We start from the raw sequence: 21,142 nt of genomic DNA, 5'->3' as shown, positions 1-21,142 counted from the left end.
AAATTTAAAGCTAATTTAATCTCACCTTGTAATTCCTTAACCAGACTACCTATTGCCTTCAGAAGTACATCCGAAGGGTTAGGCTGTAATCTTAAGGAGCTGGGTCCAGAGTACCTTAGTGATCACAATGAACAAACATTCTTACACTCACTGACCTTATCTTCACTCTGAAGTGCCACTCTCTAGTTAAAGAAAAGAGCCATTTTTCACAAGCCTGAAGAGAGTAAATCAAAATCAAATGGAAGGGAGTATTCCTACAATGTTCCAAGAACAGAGTATGTGGTGGGCACTCAAACACTGAATGAATGAAAGAAAAAAAGTGAGTGAATGAATAAATTCCTAGCCCCATGAAAGGCTGAGTATAATATTTTCCTTCTATGTACTAAAATAAAAAGGTTGATAGTTATTAAAGGCTTAGAGAATATATTGAAAATGAACAGGCATTTCATTTGATTAAAATAGCCCCTTAGATACATTGTTGTTTGTAAGCTATTTTAGGGAGGGGAAAAATAACATCCCAAAAGTATTATAAAGAAGCATTAGTTTCTTTTCTATTTTTAAGAACTATTTTGGAGCAAATTAAGCATACTCAGAATGTTTTATTAACTAGAACATTTAGTTTAAGTAGTTTAATTACTGCTCTTTGGAAATTACTATGATCAGTGGGAACTTCTGGGTTTGGTCTTTGTGTGGGAATGTCCTGAGCAGAATGCCCGCCTGCCCAGGCAGCTGAACAGCCAGGTCCAGACTTTCCCAAGGGGTCAAGAGAAGTAGCAATCGGCAGTTCTCTATACAGTGATCCTGGAGTTCACCTTGTAAATCCCTTCAATAGGAGCAATAGCTAATTGTTGCTGAAGAAGGGTAAACCTTTGCTTTTATCCTAAGTCAATTCAGAGAGATGGTTTTTATAGCTCAGTAAATAGGAAATTAATATTCTTCTGCAGTAAAAATTTCTGAGAGAACTGCATTTTATTTTCATTCAGCCCTGCGGTTCCTACTCAGGGCCTTATATAGCATGAGGGAAGGTTATTGAACAAACTTTGGAGAATTACGTCTTAATTTTGCAAATCAGAAAGCTGAGCAATGTATCCAATGACCCCAAATGTGGGGAGCACGACCTAAATGCTTAGTTCCATCCAGGCCTAGATTCAGTCAGGTGTGAAAGAAACAGGTTTGGAGAAATAGGCTCCCTAAACTGGGTTCCCATTTTATAAAAGGTTATGGGAATAACATTCAAAAGTTTTATGCTTTGGAAAAATACAGGTGATTTTCTATCTCATACATAGTCTTATGACAACTTGCATTTTGAGTCCATGTTTTACTCTCCCAATTAAACAGGAAAACCATGTCTCTTGGCAGCCAAATGATAGATCTATTTCTTGGCTCACTGTTCTTAGAGTAAGGAAGCTCCAAACAGCGACAACAATCTATGTGAGAAATATGTTTGTGTTAACTGCTATTTAACTACATTATAAACATACTTAGACATCTTTAATTATTACATAAACATCTTTAATGTACATTTTTCTATAATAACTCCATCTAGAATAAAAATAATTTCTAATGTATTCCTCAACTGTATATAATACTCAACTTCCAAAATGGAAAATATGATCCTTTAAGAATTATTCACTGAATCTGAGTAGCCCCAGATTTTAGAAATAATAGACAAACAGGTATTAAAAAACCTCAGAGCAATTTTATGCTTCCACTTTGTTATTTTTGAAGAAATCTGAGCCTAACTAAAACTCTAAGTAAGGTTTTCTAACCCCTATATCCTTCTAGAGGCCTCTGTTAATTACTGCAGTGTGATGTGTAAATTAGGTGGCCCAGTCTACTTAGGCAGTGCAGTCTTGGAGCTTGTAAGCAATTACAGGGTCAATGCATCTCTTGATTAAGAGAAGAACACTTTAACAGGAAGAGATATCAAACATGGTAAATAGAATCAAAGAGAAACACCATTCTGGAAAGACAGATGCAAAGAGAAAAAGAAACAAACAAACAACAGCAAAAACCAACTGGGAGTGATTAAACTGGGGAAAGGGAGAACAGGGCAAATGAGAGAGATAAATGAAGAAATGTCCAGGCATGTATATGTGTGAGCAGAGGCAAGGAGGCATGAAGGATAAATGGAACATATTTATATTAGTGTGAAGAAAAGAGTATTTTATTTATTCATTTTAAAAAAGAAAATCCTATAAAATCAATTTGGAGCAAGTGGTTCTATATTTAGCCATTATGAAACTTAAATGAAGCAATTGCTGCTATTTTTAAATGAATTCTAGGTATTCTGCAATAAAAGTATAAATTAGGAATGTAACATTCACAGAAAATGGTATTAAGATGTTCTATAGCAATTTGGGTCCTCAATACAAGTTGCTCCACAATTTAAACTAAGAGAACTTGAGGAAAGTCTTGTTTAGAAAAAAAAAGTTGTAACATTCAAATAGTCCCCCTGGTAGCCATAAGCTAGGTGAATTTTGATTAGAAATTAGAATGAAAACCTTGGCTTGATGCCATAAAAGACACAAAAGAAAAGAGTACTTTGGTTTCTTTAAACACAATTTTTTTTGTAAAGAATTAGACTGGCAATTCAATTAGAACACAATGTGAAATGTAATTAAGGGCTAAAATACATGGTCCAAATATAATGAAAGCTGTGGGAGGTAAATAAAGGTAAGGAAATAAGCCATAGCTACCTGGAAAAACTTATGGAAAAATTAGAACATGAGCTGGTTAGAATTTGAAGACACAGAAACAAACATTCCTTATATATGTAATTCTCTGACACTAGGCCATAAAGGATATTAGTTATTATTCATTTTTAACAAATATTTACCTTGCATATACAGTAGGTCCATGAAAGATGTCATTTTATTATAACAGTGATGAGAAAAAATCGATTCTCAGATGGGGCCACTGTCTGTGGAGTTTGCACTTCCTCCCTACTTCTCTGTGGATTTCCTGCAGGTACTCCAGTTTCCACCCACATCCCAAAGGTGTACATGTGAGGGGAACTGGTTGGCATGACTACACTGGCCCAGTCTAAATGGGGTGGGGGTGGTGTGTGAGTGCACCCTGTGATAGAAAGGTGTCGTGTCCAGGATGAGTTCCCACCTGTGCCCTGAGCTGTCAGGATGGGGTCCAGCCACCCAAGACCCTGAAATGGAATAAGTTGGTTGGAAGATAATTATTCTTACTTGTTTTCATTAATCTTTCTTAAGTGTATGTATAATTCACATTTATTTCAATGTTTAATATTAGAAATATTTTGGTCTTTATTTAGAAGTTTAGTGATGCTTTTGTGACCAGAAATACACCACAGGAACTTAACTCTTGATTATACCAATTAGATTATAATAAAATTAATGTCATTATATACCATTTTCCTTGAAGTTGAAATTTCCAAGAATCTATTAACAATGTTAAGTGAGGACTTACTGTACTTACTGTATTGCTAAAAGCTACACTAAACCCAAAAGTAATTTTTGTACTTATTCAGTCCATATGATAGGAGGGGGCCTGGGCCTATAGGTACCATCCAAAAGATATAGAGCATAGAGCATAGAGCATAGAGCAACCTGCCTTGGTTCAAAGCCCTATTCAAAGCCATTAACTCAGTTGTTGAAATTGGACCAGTCATTGAACCTCACCTTTCCTCAGTATTTTGATCCATTAAAGGGAGATGATGATACCAATAGTATCTCATAGGACTATTATGATGATTAAGGGTTAATGTGTATGAAGTATTTAGAATGTTCAGCACAAAATAAATAATTAAACACTATTTTTGGTAATAAACAATCTTCTTTCCCACTGTCTGTATTTCATAGTTAACTATTTTTTCAAAACTCTCTCAATATCTTTGGTTTCCATGACATCTGATCATATTTTTGTCTAGTGATTCTTCGCATCTTGTTATCTATTCTGTTTCATTCCCCTTCTTCTCTGCTTACCTTTTACATGTTAGTATTCCTTAGGTTTCCATCCTTGAGCTATTGCTCTATCTCTTTACATGCTGTCTTTGTGTTTTTATCTGTCTGTAGTTTTACATGTTTTAAATCTTCATCCACAGGTGCTGGACATAAGAGGTTGGAAATGCCACAGTCACTGAAAGGTCAGCATCTCCAAAATCAAACTCATTTTATTGCCCCCAGCATTCCCTTCAACCTGGTGTTTCACCTGTATTCTTGACCTCAGTTATTGGCCCCACTATCTAGCCAACCACCCAAACCAGGAATTAGGAAATAAATCTGTCCCTCTTCCTGATCTTCCACATTCACTTATTCCTTAATACACTTCAATTCTATTGCCATGTTTTTTCTTCATCTGTACTCCCATTGCCCCAGTCTAAGTCCTAATCACACCTTGCCTAAGTTGGAACAACAGTTTCAACATGGATCTCCTACCTCCAGTTTGTCCCCTTCGTGCCATCATTCACAGTATAGCTGCCAGAGTGATCAATCTAAAATGGAAATTCAATGGCATTATTACCTGCCTAAACGCTGCCTACCTCAAAGACTACCTATTACCTACAGGATAAGATCCTGGACCTTTAACTTAGCAATACAACCCTCTGCCACATTATCTGTGTTTTTCTTTCCATTTTTAATAACAGCTACCGTGTTAAGTGTAATTATACACATATATGTGTATATAATATTGTAGAACCTTGATGTAACACTATCATTCCTGGTTTACAGATTAAGTGGATGGTATTGGAAGCAACTTGTCATTGTCATCAAATTGGTAAAGGTGAAGCTGGTAATTGGATCCAAATCTAATCATATTCCCCAGAGGAATTTCTTTGAAGTCAAAGTCTGCATCATTGCTTTTTTTGAACCCCCTGCATCTAGCATATTAACTGGTACACATATGGCTGTTAATTAAATATTAAACTAAATTGACTGTTTAAAAAGGGGAAAATTATAACATGATCATTATAAAAGGTCAGCCTGCCATTGACTGAAGAAGAATAGAGACTCTAGAATTACCTCACAGGTACTATAAATGGAAATAACAAACACTATGGCTAAGTTTGTAAAAAGTGTATATCATCGTATGCACTTAAATTTAAATAGCTTTCAAATGATAACATTATCTCCATATTATCCACAGTAACTTTAAGATTCTTTTTATTTTAATTTACATCTTATTCAAATGTTATTTACTTTTAGAGGAGCAAAAATAAGGTAAATATAAATATTTTCACTAATAAATTCTCTGCTAAAGTATACAGTGTATGTATGTTGTGCATGTTTGTGTGTGGAATATATGTGCACATATATGTGATACATATACATAAGAGAAAAAGTTCAAACTATTTTTAAGTTCAAAATAGATGATGTCAGTAACATTTAGGGAACTCATTCTTCAGACAAACTGATGAGAAAAAAATCAAAGGATCACCTGAAACTCTGAGACCCATCAAAGAATTCCAATAATTATTCAAAAAAGCAGTTGTGTGGCCAATTTATCTCCCAGGTTGCAACCAAATAAAGCTTCAAATAGAATACTTGTAAATGATTGAAGAAAAAGGAAATTAAAATTGAAACAGCTACAAATCATTAAACATAACTATGAGCTATAGCTGTTCAACGATTGGACTTTAAGTAGTTTCACACCACTGAGTTAGGAAAAAACATGTTCTCCTGGCATTTTCATCTGCCAAAAGAGCCATTTGCAATTAAAAATTAAAACTGGCATCACTTCTGTAGAAACAATAATAAAAAGATTGCTGGCTATCTTCCTTGTTTATAGGGTTTCTTGTATCAAAACTTCATTCCATTTTAAAATATTTTTTCTTATGTTTTATTTCTTTTCGGGCATCACATTCCCCACACTAATATTTTAACAGTTTTCAAGATATTTAATTGTAATATGATCCTCAAATACTATAACATTGTTTAAATATCTGGAAACAGATTTTAAGGGTACAAACAGCATTTTATGTTAGCAAGGTATAAAGCAGTATAACTTTTGTATAAGGCCTCTCTACACTAAAATAAACCAGTGATTTTTAAGGAATGCAGAAGCAAAAATATAATGCAAACAATTTCTATAGACTTAATTAAGAAGGAATATATATATAAGTAATTTATCGGGTCTAATTGAGTCCTGACATAGAGAGTGGTCAACGGAGTAAAATTCTATCTTCCACCAGGAAACCACTATATTTTGGAGATTTGGAGTATCAGTAAGTGAGTCAATCAGTATGCATGGGGCATCTTTCCTGTGGCAGATATTATTCTGGGTGTCGATAATATAGCAGGCAACAAGATAGAGAGAGGCCCTGACTTTAAGGAATTGAATAAAGATAGGTGTTAATAAACAGATTCCTCCTCCAAGCACATGAGTGATGTTTTCTGTTTAACTCTTTAGAAAGATAGCTCTGGCTGCTATGTAGCATAAACCTCTTCAGGAGTTGGAAGTAAAGTGACCAATTAGGAGGTGGCCTTGTAGCTCAGAGATTAAGGAAGAGAAATAATAAAAAGATCACTTATTATGGATATTCCTCTTTTTTATCATATTTAGATGATCTACAGTACCTTCTATCATCTTGCCTGGATCACAGACACTATTGTGCCCATTTCACAGATATATATTTGAAGACTTAAAAGAGTAAGATGACTTATCCCAAGTCACGAGGCTAATTAGTGGAGAAGTTGGGAGCAAAGAAATGGTCTCCCACTTCCAGCCCCATACCTTTTTCCTCTTAAATGAATTACCAATACCTTCCAAGAAATAAAAAAGACTTGGTAGTTCCTTCAGCTTTGGCTCATTCTAAAATTCTATGTAAAACTTCCAAAGAACATTATTCACTCATTCTTTAAGCCAGCATTTACTGAAGATCTACTCAATACAAGGCATCATGCTAGGTGATTGGGATTCAGAGATGAGTATATTTTCTGTGTAGGGCACTCACCTTTCTGTGGGGAAGACAGACTAAGTAGCATACAGTGACCAAAGAGTGGAGCAAACACCATGATAATGACATTCCTAGAGTGGAATGGAACCTGAGGCCGGGGTACCTAAATCCTTCTGGTAGGGGAGAGAGGCCCAAGAGGAAGTGATCCTTCAGTTGTGTTTTGAAAAAATAGTAGAAGCTGGACAGCCAGAGTGCAAGAAGTAGGAAGAAAACAAGAGAAGAGTGTGAGTAAAAGCATGGCAGGAAGACACAGGATGGTAAGTCTGGGGATCAGGGTGTAAACAGAGATGAGGTGAGAAAGATAAGCAGAACCATGTCGTGAAAAGTCCCACGAGTAGTTCCAAGGAATGTAGAGTGTAACATACACCACTGTCTCTATTACACCAACTCTTAACACCCTCTATCCACTCATATCACATTTAAAGCCCTCAGAGTTCCACCAAAGTTGCTGTAGTAAATGCCATCAGTGACCTCCTCCATGACCAAGCCAATGAAATCTTACATGCCTCTTCCAGTCCTTTCTATAGCATTGGAAGCTGAAGATTATAACCCCCTTACTTTGCTTTTGTGAAAATAAGGTCTGCTGGCTTATTCCTTGGTCTTCTGGTTGCTGCGTGATGTTTCTCTGTGTACTCTTAGTCTTCCATTCACTGGTTCATGTTGGTATTTCAGACTCTGTCCTCTACCATCTCCACATCTTACTCTGCATCTCTGGGCTATCTCATTCATTCTACCATACATCACTTTAGCATAATTGGTAGAGGCTTCCAAATATGAAACTCTAATCTATACATCTAGATTAAGCTCTAGACTTGTAAATGCATTCATTCATTCAAAAATATTTTATTGAGTGCTCTCTAACTTTCAAAAAATGGCTCTGGTTGAAAAAGAACAAATGTTTGGTTCACAATTGTGTTTTTACCACTTAAAATCTTCACCTAAGTGTCTTCAAAACATCCGAAACTCAACAAGTCTAAATCTAATTTCATTATATTGTCTGAAAATGTGACACTTGCCCATCTTGTACTGGTTTAGGGTACCTCCATCCCCCACATCACCCAGGTCAGAATCAGCCTTCTCACATGACACATGAGACTGCTGAAAACAGTCTGCCAGTTCTACCTACATAACATTCTCCAGTTAAACTCTTTCTTGTTCCCACTGCCTAAGCTCCTCAGTTAATCATCTCTAATCTCTTTAGAATAGTCCAGAACACATAGTAGACAGTCAACTGGCATTTATATAATTAGTTTATGGATAAAATAATACAAGAATGTGTGAAAAACTTGAACAACCACTATCATCATTTTCCAAGCCATATTGAATCCATTTTGCACCCTTTGATCAATTTACTAAAAGGCAGATCTTTCTAAAATTTGTATTTGATTATATCATTCTTTTGATGATGACCATTCAATGACCACTATTGCCTACAGGATAAAGATCAGATTCCATGGTCAGCATCTGAGGCCATCCAAGTTCAGGTATGTGTGCCTTTTCTCTACTCTTTTTTCTTGCAGCTGTCTTCATCCTGCAAATACTTAACAGAATTACTGTGTTGATTCACAATTCCACATTTTTGCCCAAGCTGTTTTCTCTACCAGGATTGCTCATTTCCCCTTGCTTTTTGCACCTAAAAATTAACTACTCATTTGTCAAAACAGTTCACTCCTCACTTCCTCTTTGAAGCTTATGCTTACCTTTCTGCCTTCATCTCTACTTCCCTCTCTTTTCCCCTGAGACTTTGTGCTTTTCTCTGTAATGATACAGATAACATCATTTCATACTTGTTCACAAGCTTGGAATCATTCCATTGTGTGTAGTCTTTTCCCTTCTTGAGAATGGAGGCTTTTGCCTTATGCATTGGGAATTAGCACATAGTAGACACTCACATGTTTGTAGATGGATAAATGAATGAATAAATGAGTAGACAGTAAAGGGTCATGGAAATATTTTTATTGAGGGAATCATAGGAGATTTGCATTTTAGGAAGAACATTATCGTCTTAAAACAGAGCTGAGAGGCTGTGAACAAAAGCTAGATGATTAAATAAAAGAATATTACACATAATCCAATGGAGAGACATTGAGAAGCAGAGAGAGCTAGTAGCAGTCCCTAAGGAGAAGAGGGAATAGATTTGAAAAATATTTAGAAAGTGAATACACAGAATTTGATGGTCATTTGAATGGCCATTGGGAGCAAGTATGAGAAAGACGAAGGTGTCAAGGATGACTTCCAGGTTCCCAGCTTGGGTGACTGGATTATTTTATCTAGTTTAAAATATCTATACACTCTAATCCATGGCATTACACTAGACAAGACACACTTCCATATATCTGCCACATTGTTTCCCATGCTATTTCTCAGAAACACATTTGCTGCATCAATGCAAATTTATATATGGAGCCCCATCATGTGTCCCTCTGCTAGCACTATTCTTCTTCTAAACTCTCCCTACAAAAGAGGAGTAATTAAAAATAGAAAAATAAGATTTAAAGAAATCTCTCACCTCATATTTGAATAGTTTGTCTATTAAACTGAAGAATAGCTGAAGACAGGTAATAGGAAACCAGAAAACAGCTGTCAGGTAAATCTTAAAGAATGATAAGGGAGTGGACTCTCTAATCTCCACCAATTTAGAGATTGGAAGCAAGTATTTGAAGTAGGTCATCTCTTGTTCTTGCCAGCCATCTCATCAGTAGGCTAGGATATATACACTCAACACCATCTTATATCATTAAAAATGCCATTATAATAACAAATAATTTTCTCTACCTGAAACAGAACTTTAAACATACTTTTCTTGCTTCTTGGCAGTGAAAACTTGGGTCTACCAAGTAAATCCATCCCTGAAGTATCTCATTAATCACAGTGCACTAGTTCTTGGCAAGAACCTTAATGTGTTACAAAAACTGTTATTAAAGTAAGATTTGGGGATTCCCAGGCTGGCAGGGAATTAGTTAATTACACCCCTCTAGAAATAGCTTTCTTATAATTTCCTTTATTATTAATAGCCTTGTTAGATTCACAGCTCAAAGTAACTTTCCTTTATTAATTTAATATGTAAAGCACAACTATTCTAAAGCTCATTATTCAAAATCATAAACAGCAATTTCCAAAGATGGCTTGTCCCCCAGGGTCCCCTACAGTTGCACAATTCTCCCAGAAAATACTATTCAGTCCCTCTTTGAGTTACTGTGGACCTAGCACCACTATCTAATTGCTCAAGCATTACAGTTGTGGACTCCAGAAATGTGTAATGCCAAACTTTACAGTAGCATATCACCCTGAACACTACCTAGTTTATTTCATATCTACCACTAAAGACACTGATAGGTTGATTTAGCTAGTGAATAGAGAATTATCCAAACTTGAATCTCTTGAAAAAATCATTTGTCAAAATTTAGAAATTCTGTAAGGTCATTAAAAACTTGTTAAATACGAACATATTGGGAACAAATGTTGCATTACAAGAAGTGTTCATTCAGGTTCAAAGGCAACACATAGGACATGTAAAGTATGAGCACCAACAACGTTTCTCTCTAACCCACTCTGAACATACAAACATAATTTACCAAGAATTAAAGGCCATAAATGGCATCACGATGGAAACTCAAAACTGAACATTTTGAACATCCTCTTTTTGTAAAAGAAGTCATTATCCATACAATATATCCTTTGCTGCCAAATTGAGCACAGATCATTATTGCTCAATGTTTTAGTAGATGCTGTTAGGTCAAAATAATTTATCAGGCTCACTAGTTAATATGATTAATTATATATCAACTCAGAGGGCTTGGACATGAAAAGTGTCAGTAGTGTTTCTCTATGTCTATTATTTATTACAGCAACCACACCTAAATCAATGTGAATCTTACTTACATAAGTCAATAATAAAAGTTACACCTTTTGATGTAATAATAATGCAACACAACGTTCTCCTTGTGTATACTGTAAGATGGAAAGTTGGCTGGAATATTCCACCTAATGCTACATGTTCACATCCATCTGAGACTGTAAAATTTTCCAGACACCAGAGCCCCACAGATTGTAGACTCCACCAATTTCCTGACTCTTACGTGGTCAAATTCCAGGTTCACCGATGTACAAAACCAGCCCCTTCTTCCCTGTTACTTAAAAAAAAAAAAAATCCTCCTGGTGCCAATCCTCCATCCCAGGTGAGAGCTATGTTCAGATGGCACGCCTCAATTCTGAAAGAAACCTACTTCCTGTGTTCAAAACCGATTTACTAGGAAACAAGGAAGTATCAGTGACCGCAACTTTCTCTACTGGTTCCCTAAGACTGACATCTTTATGTTTTATTTTAACATAAAAAAGAACTAAAAAAAAAAAGAGTAGAGAAAGAAAAGGAGGAAAAAAGAAAGACTTAAAAGGTTGTAATGGCATAAAAACTACTTTAAAACGTCCAGATAAACCTAGCTGGAACAGGAGACTGAATGAATGGACCTTGTGGGAAAAACAGTAGTAAACTTTAAAGCCACTGAAAGGTTTTAAATGCCTAAGGGAAAAATAAACATTTGCTTCCAATCATTTTCTCATTAAGCATTCTCTGCTAGATGGCGAAGGCTTACTTAACACACACACACTTGGACCCAGCGCCACAAATATCCACTTAACCTACTGTCTGTTCTCTGTCCTGAGTGGCCCACTTGCGCATCTACTATTGCACTTTGGTCCGAGCTCAAGCGCCCCAGACTCCCCACTGCCCTCTACCACTTTCTTGGGAGCATCACCTTGCCCCGGCCTGCTCGCCTCTTCCAGACCTTGGTCACCTCTGTGGCAGGAAGGACTACATGCACCGAAAGACTTTCCGTTGGTGGTGGCGAGGCACGTTTCCGGGAGCACTTAAAACCGAGCTGCTCTCCCCACCAAGCGGTAGCTTCCCCAGCTCCGCCCCCAGGACTGTCTCCACCCGTCAAACCCCGCCATCACCTTCTGACCTCGCCAGTAAAGTCTCACAAGCCTCATACGGACACACGTCCTCCCTTTGCATTTCCCAGCTCTCAGGCGCCCCGCTCGGTTGAAGTTTATGTATCTCGGAACCTATTCGCTCTCAATTATCCGCGCAGCTTAGATCCCACGTCTGCCCGGTTGCGGTCTTTGGTGCCTAAAACTGTCAGACAGCTTATTGGGTGTGTTGGGATAGAAGGTTCAGTTTGTAAAGGTGGGAGAGGTGGGGCTGCGGGAGGTGCAAGGCTCTATGAGGAACACCATAAACACGTGCAAAGAAATAAAAGCCACCACGTGTGCGCGCAGTGTGTGTGCGTGTGTGTATGCGCGCGCGTGTGTGTCTGCACGCGCGCGCGCCGGGCCAGGGCGTGGGCGCGGAGAGCGCGTCCCAGGGGGCTAGGCACATGGGCCACCCGAAGCGGGCGTGGCAGGGGGGCGCGGGGAGGGGGGCTTGGGTACTCACACGAACGCGTGGTAAATGAACGCCCAGCCGCGGGGTCTCTCCAGCACGTTGTACAGGTAGTTCTGTACCCTCCGGTACTTGACGTTGCGCCGGCAGCTCTGGCTACTGGTGTACGAGAGCGGTTTCCCCAACAGGCTCATCCGGGCCCCCTGCTTGCCCCGGCGGCTCTCCCTCAGGCCGCCGCCGCCGCCGCCGAGCGCGGCCGCGCGGGTGCCCAACAGCAGCAGGCCGTCGCCCCTGGCGGCCGCGGAGTTCAGCAGCACCCTGCCCCGGCCGGACTCCACATCCTTCATGCCGCTGCCGGGGCGCCCCCCGCCCTCCACCGCCGCCGCGCTGCTCTTCACCCAGAGCCCGGCGGCGCCGCCCTCCTCTCCTCCCGCGTGGTGGCGGGGCATGGCATCACCACGGGCACCGCGAGGGGGGCGCCTGTCCCTGCGCCGGGGGCAGCGGCGGCAAGCGCGCTGGCGGGTTTCAAGGAGTAAGCCGCTGCTGACCCGGGGCCTCCTGCTCTAGACCTCCGAGTCGGGGGCGGAGAAGCCAGCAGCTAGCAAACCGCTGGGGCTTCAGGGCTGGGGCGGAGGTGGGGGCTGCGGAGGAGGAAGAGGAGTCCCAATTTCTAGCAGCCTTTAGCTTCGAATTCGCAGTCCGGACCTGTTTGGGGCGTCACTTTGACAAGGTTTCTCTCGCTGCCTCTGATTCCCGTGGTTACCACTCCCTCCTAACGAAGTGCCCCCCAGGGCTGGAACGGGTAGTGCGGGGCGCTCCGAGGCGCGCTCCCACGCGCGCACACCCAGCCTCAGGCTCCCCCTTTCTCTTTTCCCTCCACTTTCCACGCCCAGGCTGCCTCTGCCTCCCTCCCCCGGAGAGGACGGGACTCGAAAGCCCCCTCTCCGATGCGCGAGTTTGGTTTGGTTCTCTGGGGCTTTGGAGCTGTCCGGAAGGTTAAGTCAGCCTGGTGCCCAGAGGAGAAAGTGAAGATGCAGATCGCTGCTTTCTCCCGCCGCTACTCTGCAGCGCCAGGTCCTGCCATCCTTCCGCAACGGGTGTGTGAGCGGGAACCGCCCGGCCCTGCCATGCCCTGCCGTTCAGGACTGACCAGTCCCGAGCTGGCGCGCCGGGCGATGCTCCGGACAGTGGCTCTGGTGTCCCGCACAGCTCTCGAGTCCCAGGCAGTTCAGTGAGCAACCCCGCAGGACAGTAGTTCCGAGACGGCGAGGTGGGGACCAGGCATTTCCCTGCGGCTTGCTCCAGCTTGCAGGCTGTGACTTTCCATCCCAGCATCAGACATCAAGCCCACGAATAACTTGGCCATCCTTCCCAGCCCGGGGGTGGAATATGGGGAGGTCACAAAAACTCCAGAGTGGCCGCTCTGCAGGTTAACGACTTGCCTGGGAGCTCCGCCTGACAGTGGCGCGAAGCATGGGAGAACAAATGGTCAAGAAATTTCCGTTTAAGTTCGAGAAAGTCATAAAACTGCGAAGTCTCGGCAGTGGCAGATGCGGCCCCAGGGTCTGGGAGAAAAATCCTGGAAGGTGGAGAGCCCAGGACACGGGCTTCTGGAGTCCCCACCCACCCTTGTATGCTGTAGTTTACACGGTGAGAGACGAGAGACGTTTTAAGACTTACTGGGGTCTTCCTCCACCTCTGACACTGGGCAGCCCAAAGCCCCCGTCCTTGGCTTTGAGGGAGACCACAGTGCCACTGCGGGCTTTGGCCTTCGGCAACACCGTATTATAAAGAACAAGTAGTTATACATCACAGTCAGCGCGGGGAAATGGAAAGGAAGCCAGGCTTGGGAACTTCTTCTAACAGATCAGACCTCCCCTTCCCACCCTCTACCTCCAGAAGGAACGAAAATGATCACCAAGTTAAACTGAAGGAAGAACTAAGCTTCTACCACAAAACCATAGCACATCATTGCAAGGTAGTGATTCCGTGTGCCTTACTCCTTTCGGAAGCCTAACGCCCAGGCATTGCTAAGGCAAAAGTCTTATTTCAGCGGTCTCTGCCCCTCGGAGATAGACACTCTCCCAACTGTCTCCTGTACACATACCCATGCTCGCGACAGCTCCTTCCTGCCTGTGGCAGTACTTCAACTGAAATGCTTTATTTTCACTTTTTATTGCCATTGCTATTATTTTCGTGAAACCCTCTTGCCAACTCCTGGCCATTGGCAGGACCCTGCTTTCCCTCCCCCCTTTTCCCCAAGCCTCTCCACCTCAGGCACTAGCCTCAGAGCCACTCTACGAAACTGGCAGAGGTGCCACGTGATTGCACGCGGAGCAGCAATACCCAGAGTCACTCTCCCTCTCCCCTATTACACTTCACACCCACGCGCTGTGGAGGTGCAAGAGAAATTGCTCCGTGCCCTGCTATTCCAGGCAGATGCAGACAGCGCCCTGGAGCAAGCTCTCCAATCCTAGGGCTGCACGAAGGCAGGGGCTGCTTACTGGGGGGAGTTTGCTGTTGCTATATTTAGTCGCCCCGCGGAATTTCTATAAGGGGACTTTCAGGGTGAAATACCCAGAGACAGACTTAAAATGACTCGCGTGCACTCTTTAAGCTCAAAAACCTTGGCTTTTATTCAGGCAGGAAAATGAAAACCATTTCCTCTTGACCAAGATTTTTTTTTTTTTTCTTGCAAACTTTGATCACCACGGCTGTCTAAGTCAGGCCACTTCCAATGTCACTGGTGTGGCTGGGCCGACCGTGAAAGCAGGAAGTCTCTGGAAGGCTGAACGTGAATGTTTCCTAGGAAAAGAGCCAGCTGCTTAAATACCCAGTGACGCTTTCCTGAGGTGCAGTAATAATATTAGTGCAACTGTGATGTTGATTAAGCAAATGCCATTACACTTTAAAAAAATCAGATCTGGTGATCAGTAGCAGTTTAGAGTTGGGAAGGACCTTTGGGATCATCTCTTCTAGAGCAACCTGCAATTAGAGAGCCCAGAGAAGGAGACCCACCCCAGCATTCACAGGTAGTTAGTATGAAGGTTAGTGGGAACCCGACCATCATGCCTTTCAGTTTAGTAAGACATCCACCCAGTGGTCCTCATCTTCAATAGAGTATGTACTTAAAAGTCCATGGCTTTATTTCTCTGTCTCTGCCTACTTCTATTCAGAGAGAGGCATTTGGCTTTCATAAGCATTCTGCCCTTATGTGTTCTGGAACCAAGGCCAAGTGAAGCTGCATAGTCACTCCTATTAGATTCTCTCAATATACCTCACTTCCTTTATTACCTGCTCACTTCCCTCAAAAGGCAGGAATTACCTGTGGGAGAAACAAGATATTGTGATTAAGCTTTTTCTGTTGTTATGCCTTTGAATACAGATGTTGCTAGAAAAGTCTTTCATTCTTTTTGCTGAAATATTAAAACCCAAATATCAGAAGAGAAGATGGGCACATGGGTCCAAGAGTAAAACAATGTAGTGTATGTCCTGTGCATAACTAATTGCATAAGAGCATTATAAAGAGGCATAAAGTTAAAGGACAACCACCTTTTTCAACAGCAAATGCTTATTGCTAGTGCAGAGCAATAGCAATATTGAGTGACTTGACCTTCCATCCTTTGGAGATGAGTTTGCTTTCAGCCATTCATTCTCTACACATTAAAAGATGCCTGCCCAAAATTTAATCATGGAAACTTCTATTTTCTGAAGTCCACATGGAGATGGTTTCAACTGAAAGTAGTTACTAAAAATATTTTACTTCAACATGTTTCTATACCATTATATTTTTCTTTTGAAGGTACTCTAAAATAGTAATATTAAAAATTCGATACAAGAGCTAGAGATGCCCAGGAGACATTTTGAAGCAGAGTAACTAGATCTGAGCTAGTTTCATAAAATGCTCTCCCCTTGTCCTTCTTTTTTATGCCTCCCCATCTTCCCTTTAGCCCAGCCTTTCCACCTCAACATACCCTCCCATGAAGTCATGTTCATGGTTCTGATCAACTAACTAATCAGCACTGTAAGTGCCACTTTTTCGTGGCGTGGATGTACTTTGATCCACTGTGAAATTACTGGGCCAACCAGAATAGTAATGATAAATAGAGTTCTTAACATTAGAGCAAAAAGGAAATTTACTGATGAAGAAATGGAAATCCATGGTTGGCTACTGTTCAGTGACTTGCCTAAGGTTTAGCTGTTTGCTTTGTAGGCTTAGAGGTAGAACAGAAGTTTCCTTGTGGCTGAATAGAAAGCCCTTTAAACTATGTCACCCTTCCCCTCAGCTTTTGTTTTTCCTTCTATTAAGTTATAACCAAACCAATAAGCATAGCAACCTTAATTGCATTTGTTAGGTATCTCATTATAACCATTGGTTCAGCAAACATATTTGCCTCCTTTTATTATTTAAAACTTATCAACATTGTGTACCACAGTACCATTTTTAATCAATCAAGAATTCTTATCTGTAAGAGATATGATAATGCTAAGTTTCTCAAGATGTTTCTCTAACAAACAGAAATTAACCAGAGAACCTAGGGCAACATCAGAGTTCCCTTGAGCCTGGCCAGAGGACATGAAGGTTCTAACATAGTAGGGATCCCAGCCCTGCCCTGCACAGTGGATAAGGCATGGTCCTTTAAGAATAGCCTTTGCCCCAGGGATGCAGAAAGAGTGTAGGTGTGAGCACATGTAAATATCAAGAGAGGTTGGTAGGAGCACCAAAAAAGAAAAGTAGGGAAAGGGCCCAAAGATCTCACCGTTTTCATTTCAGCAACTATCAAAATTGATTCTCTTAAGAATTAATAACGTGCTGATCACCACTTTCAAAGAAAAATAATAGCAAAATTTAGCATCAGTTACTGTGCTTCAGGCACTGTGATTTATAAGAATTATTTCACTTGATTCTGACAAGAGCCCCATAAGTAGACACTGCATTCGTATCCAGTTTACAGAGGAAGAAACTAAGCTGCGGACAAGTTAATAATGTTTCAAAACTAATAAGTATTTGATCCTGGACTCAGGCTTATGGTATTTAATGGAAAACCAAAACAAAATAAAGCAAAACCCACAAAAACAAAAATATTTTTAACTACTACATTATGTTAACTTTTGAAAGAAAAAGTCTACCTCTTATTGTGTGTTAGTAATCTTGACAGTTTCTCATTCCAAAACAGAAGTATTGGAAAGTTTCTATTTGTTATTTTAAAGCAGGCTTTGGGGTTTCATTCTAAATACAGAAATAGCCTCATCTATTCCTGCAGAAGTAAGGGCTTCCCTGCATAGATACCCTTTTGTATTGAAAATTGTAAAACAGTCACAAATCTTATATCAATGTATTGAAGTGACATTTAAAAATTTTTAAAGATTTTATTTATTTATTTTTAGAGAGAAGGGAAGAGAGGGAGAAAAAGAGGGAGAGAAACACTGATGTAAGAGAGAAACATCTACTAGTTGCCTCTCGCATGCGCCCTGCTGGGACTGGCCTGCAACCCAGGCATGTGCACTGACCTGGAATCGAACTGGTGACCTTTCACTTTGAGCAATTATGGCCAACCAACTGAGCCACATGAGTCAGGGCCGAAATTACATTTTGATCTTTTACTAAAACTTCCTTCAGTTTTATTCATAAACCCTGTTTATTATATTTGGCTATACCTGATTTCATTTTTTCTGACATGTTAGTATGACAGCACTGCTCAGTTTCAGCCAACTACTGTAACACTTCTTTCTGGACATAGTTTGGATACAGTCATTTGATATTTTTAAGATCCATATATTTAGAAACTGTGTGAAGAGGTTGATACACAAGGAAAACACTCCTTTGAGTTAGTGTAGTGGAAAATTGTGTTAGAATTCTATGCCCTCTAGTGGTACTGACATTTTACCTTTTAAAATTTTTTTCTAGAGATGAATTAAGAAAGCATCCTTTATGAATCTCCCCAAATATTTTCTTCTCTTCCACAAGCAATCATCAATCATCAGGTGTTGTGCTAGCTAGAGTGGGTGCAGAGATGAAAACCAGTCCTGATTCTTATGTTCGCAGACTTAGGGGGGAGACATGTAAACAGGCAAGTAGTTACAACATGGTGATGGGTTTGCAGAGGTGCTCACAGGGTGTTATGGGAAGCCATAGAGGATATCTTGAAGTGTGCAATAGCTGAGCTAAGTCTTGAGGAATGACTGGACTTCGGTGAGATCATGAGGGATGGTATTCAAAGAGAAAACATTTGAGAAAATGTGAAGTCTTGAGAGGTGATCATTCTCTGAGAATGACAGCAGTTGGATTTTTACAGAGCCCAGGGTGCTCTTGAAAGTGGAGCTATAAGGAGGAGAGAGGAGAAGGAAGGCAGGGGCTCTGTGACTAATAACCATTAGTCACAGAACTTTGGAGTTTATCATAAATGGTGTAGGGGACCACTGGAGAATATTAAGTAAGAAATTACATGTCTCTATTTCCACTTTCAGAAAAGCACTTGATATTCATTCAGTTTAATGAAAAACAATGTGGATTGGGAACCTAAGTGAGGAACACACCACTGCAAGCTGGGGTTTCAAAGGTGAAGTGTCTATGTTGGACTTTAGTGATAGCTACCAATCCGTAAACAGGTGTTAAGCCCAATCTTCAGTTTTCAGACAGAATTATGTAGGTGGATTGTAGTGTCCTTTACTGAACTAGGAAAGACCACCTGGGGAGGCCCCCAGGGGAGGCCCCCAGGGGAAGGGGAAGATGTCAAGTTCTATTTTACATTGAATTTGTTATGCCTGTTGAGACAGCCCAGTGGAAATGTCCTTTGGATATATGAATTTGTGACTCAAGGGGGAGCTAGAAATCAATATTTGATATATATATATATATATATATATATATATATACACACACACACACACACACACACACACACATACATATATATATATATATATGATGAAAGTGATAGGTTGGGATCAGATTGCCTGGGAAATCATGTAGATTGACTCAGGAAGGAAGAAGCCTGAGGACCCAGTTCTGGCATCCATGCACATTTTGGGTGTGGGAAAAGGAAAAAGAAGGGAAGGAGACTGAAACAGAGGCAGCTAAGTAACCACTGAGGATTGTTGCCACAGCAGCCAAAAAAAGAAGCTTCAACAAGGAAATGCTGGAAAGAGATCAAATGAGATAACAGTTTTTGATTTGGCAACAAGGAGGACATTTGAAAAAGTTATTGTTTCTGTTTTTGTTTTTTTTTGGTCTTGCAGAATTATAGAAATAAAAATCAGCTGAGGGGTGGAGATAATGATTCTAAAGGATAAGAGGTAGCAGCAAGCTGAGGATTTGGATTTGAGGAAAGTTCTAAACAAAACACAATGTTGATTCATACAACATTGATGGCCACTCGATGGCCATTATGGTTACTCTTACAGGTCCCATGGTTGAGCAGGTATTTGGACATCTGAGCTGCGATTTCAGCTGACAATATTTCACTGTCAGTTCCGAAGTCTGAAACAACTGGGACCACTTCTATTGATTTTACTCAGTACTCTTATAGCATTTTAAATAAAATCTATCATTTTTTACATCTAATATTTTCAAAAGAGGTCCATGTAACAAATATGTATTTCTTATGTTTAGTTTTACCTGGAAGGAAGGGAGAAGCATGTTGGATAAACAATACATTTTTGTTTTATTTTACTTATAATGAATGTTGAGGAACTTACCATATCATCCAGGAAAAAAAAAGACAATTTGTATGAAAGGCAAATGTCCTGAAAAACAGATAGAGGGTCCCTGAACAGTGAGGCTCAGTTGGTTGGCCGTCATTCTGCAAACCAAAGGGTCACCTGTTCAGTTCCCTGTCAGGCACCTGCCTGGGTTGTAGGTTTGGTCCCAGTCTAGTTGGAACTGTGGGAGAGAAAACAGTTCAATGTCTCTCTCTCTCACATTGATGTTTCTCTCCTTTTCTCCCTCCCTTTCCCTCTCTCTAAAACTAAATAAATACTTTTTTAAAAAAGTCTTGTTTATTCTATTACACTGTCCTAATTTTTCCCTCTTTGCCCTTCTCCACCCAGCCCCCCCCCCCCACAGTCATTTCCCACACTGTTGTCCATGTCCATGGGTCACTCATACATGTGCTTTGTTTAATCTCTTCTGCTTCTTTCCACCATTCCCCTGAACCCCCCTTTCTTCTAGCAGCTATCTGTCTGTTCCATGTTTCCATGTCTCTGGTTCTGTTTGTCTCACTAGTTTATTTTTTTCATTAGATTCCTCTGGTAAGTGAGATCATATGGTATTTGTCTTTTGCTGACTGGCTTATTTCACTTAGCATAATACTCTCCAGTTCCATCCATGCTGTCTCAAAGGGTAGGAATTTCTTCTTTATTTCTGCTTTGTAGTATTCCACTGCATAAATTACCACAATTTTTTATTGCATTCATCTACTTATGGGTACTTAGGCTGTTTCCAACACCTGGCTATTGTATATAGCATTGCTATGAGCATAGGGGTGCATAAGTTCTTTTGAATTGGCATCTTGGGATTCTTAAGGTATATTCCAGCCATGGAATCACTGTGTCAAAAGGTAGATTCCTTATTAAATTTTTGAGGAATTTCCATACTGTTTCCCAGAGTGGCTGCACCAGTCTGCATTCTCACCAACAGTGCACTAGGGTCCCCATTTCTCCACATCCTCACCAGCACTTGTTTGTTGATTGATTAATGTTGACCATTCTGACAGGTGTGAGGTGATATCTCATTGTGGTTTTAATTTACATATCCCTGATAATAGTGCTGTTGAGCATTTTTTCATATGTCTGTGGTCCCTCTGCATGTCTTCCTTGGAGAAGTGTCTGTTCAG

The 21,142-nt window shown here is 40.5% G+C and overlaps 1 protein-coding gene across 3 annotated transcripts in view; it reads right to left on the bottom strand.

The window, feature by feature from the left end:
- KCNQ5 (potassium voltage-gated channel subfamily Q member 5) overlaps positions 1-13,312 on the bottom strand; it is a 502,003-nt gene extending 488,691 nt beyond the window's left edge. For all 3 annotated transcript variants that reach the window (XM_045842923.1, XM_045842924.1, XM_045842926.1), the window contains exon 1: positions 12,363-13,312. In XM_045842923.1, coding sequence (XP_045698879.1) covers positions 12,363-12,757 — 395 coding nt within the window. In that variant the 5' untranslated portion in view covers positions 12,758-13,312. The remainder of the gene's footprint in view (positions 1-12,362) is intronic.
- Positions 13,313-21,142: the final 7,830 nt, after the last annotated feature.

This window comes from Phyllostomus hastatus, unplaced genomic scaffold (assembly GCF_019186645.2).
Source record: "Phyllostomus hastatus isolate PE091 unplaced genomic scaffold, TTU_PhHast_1.1 phas_contig_40, whole genome shotgun sequence".
Classification (NCBI taxonomy): Eukaryota; Metazoa; Chordata; class Mammalia; order Chiroptera; family Phyllostomidae; genus Phyllostomus; species Phyllostomus hastatus.
The sequence above is the reverse complement of the archived record's forward strand: the minus strand, read 5'-3'. Positions and strand labels throughout refer to the sequence as shown.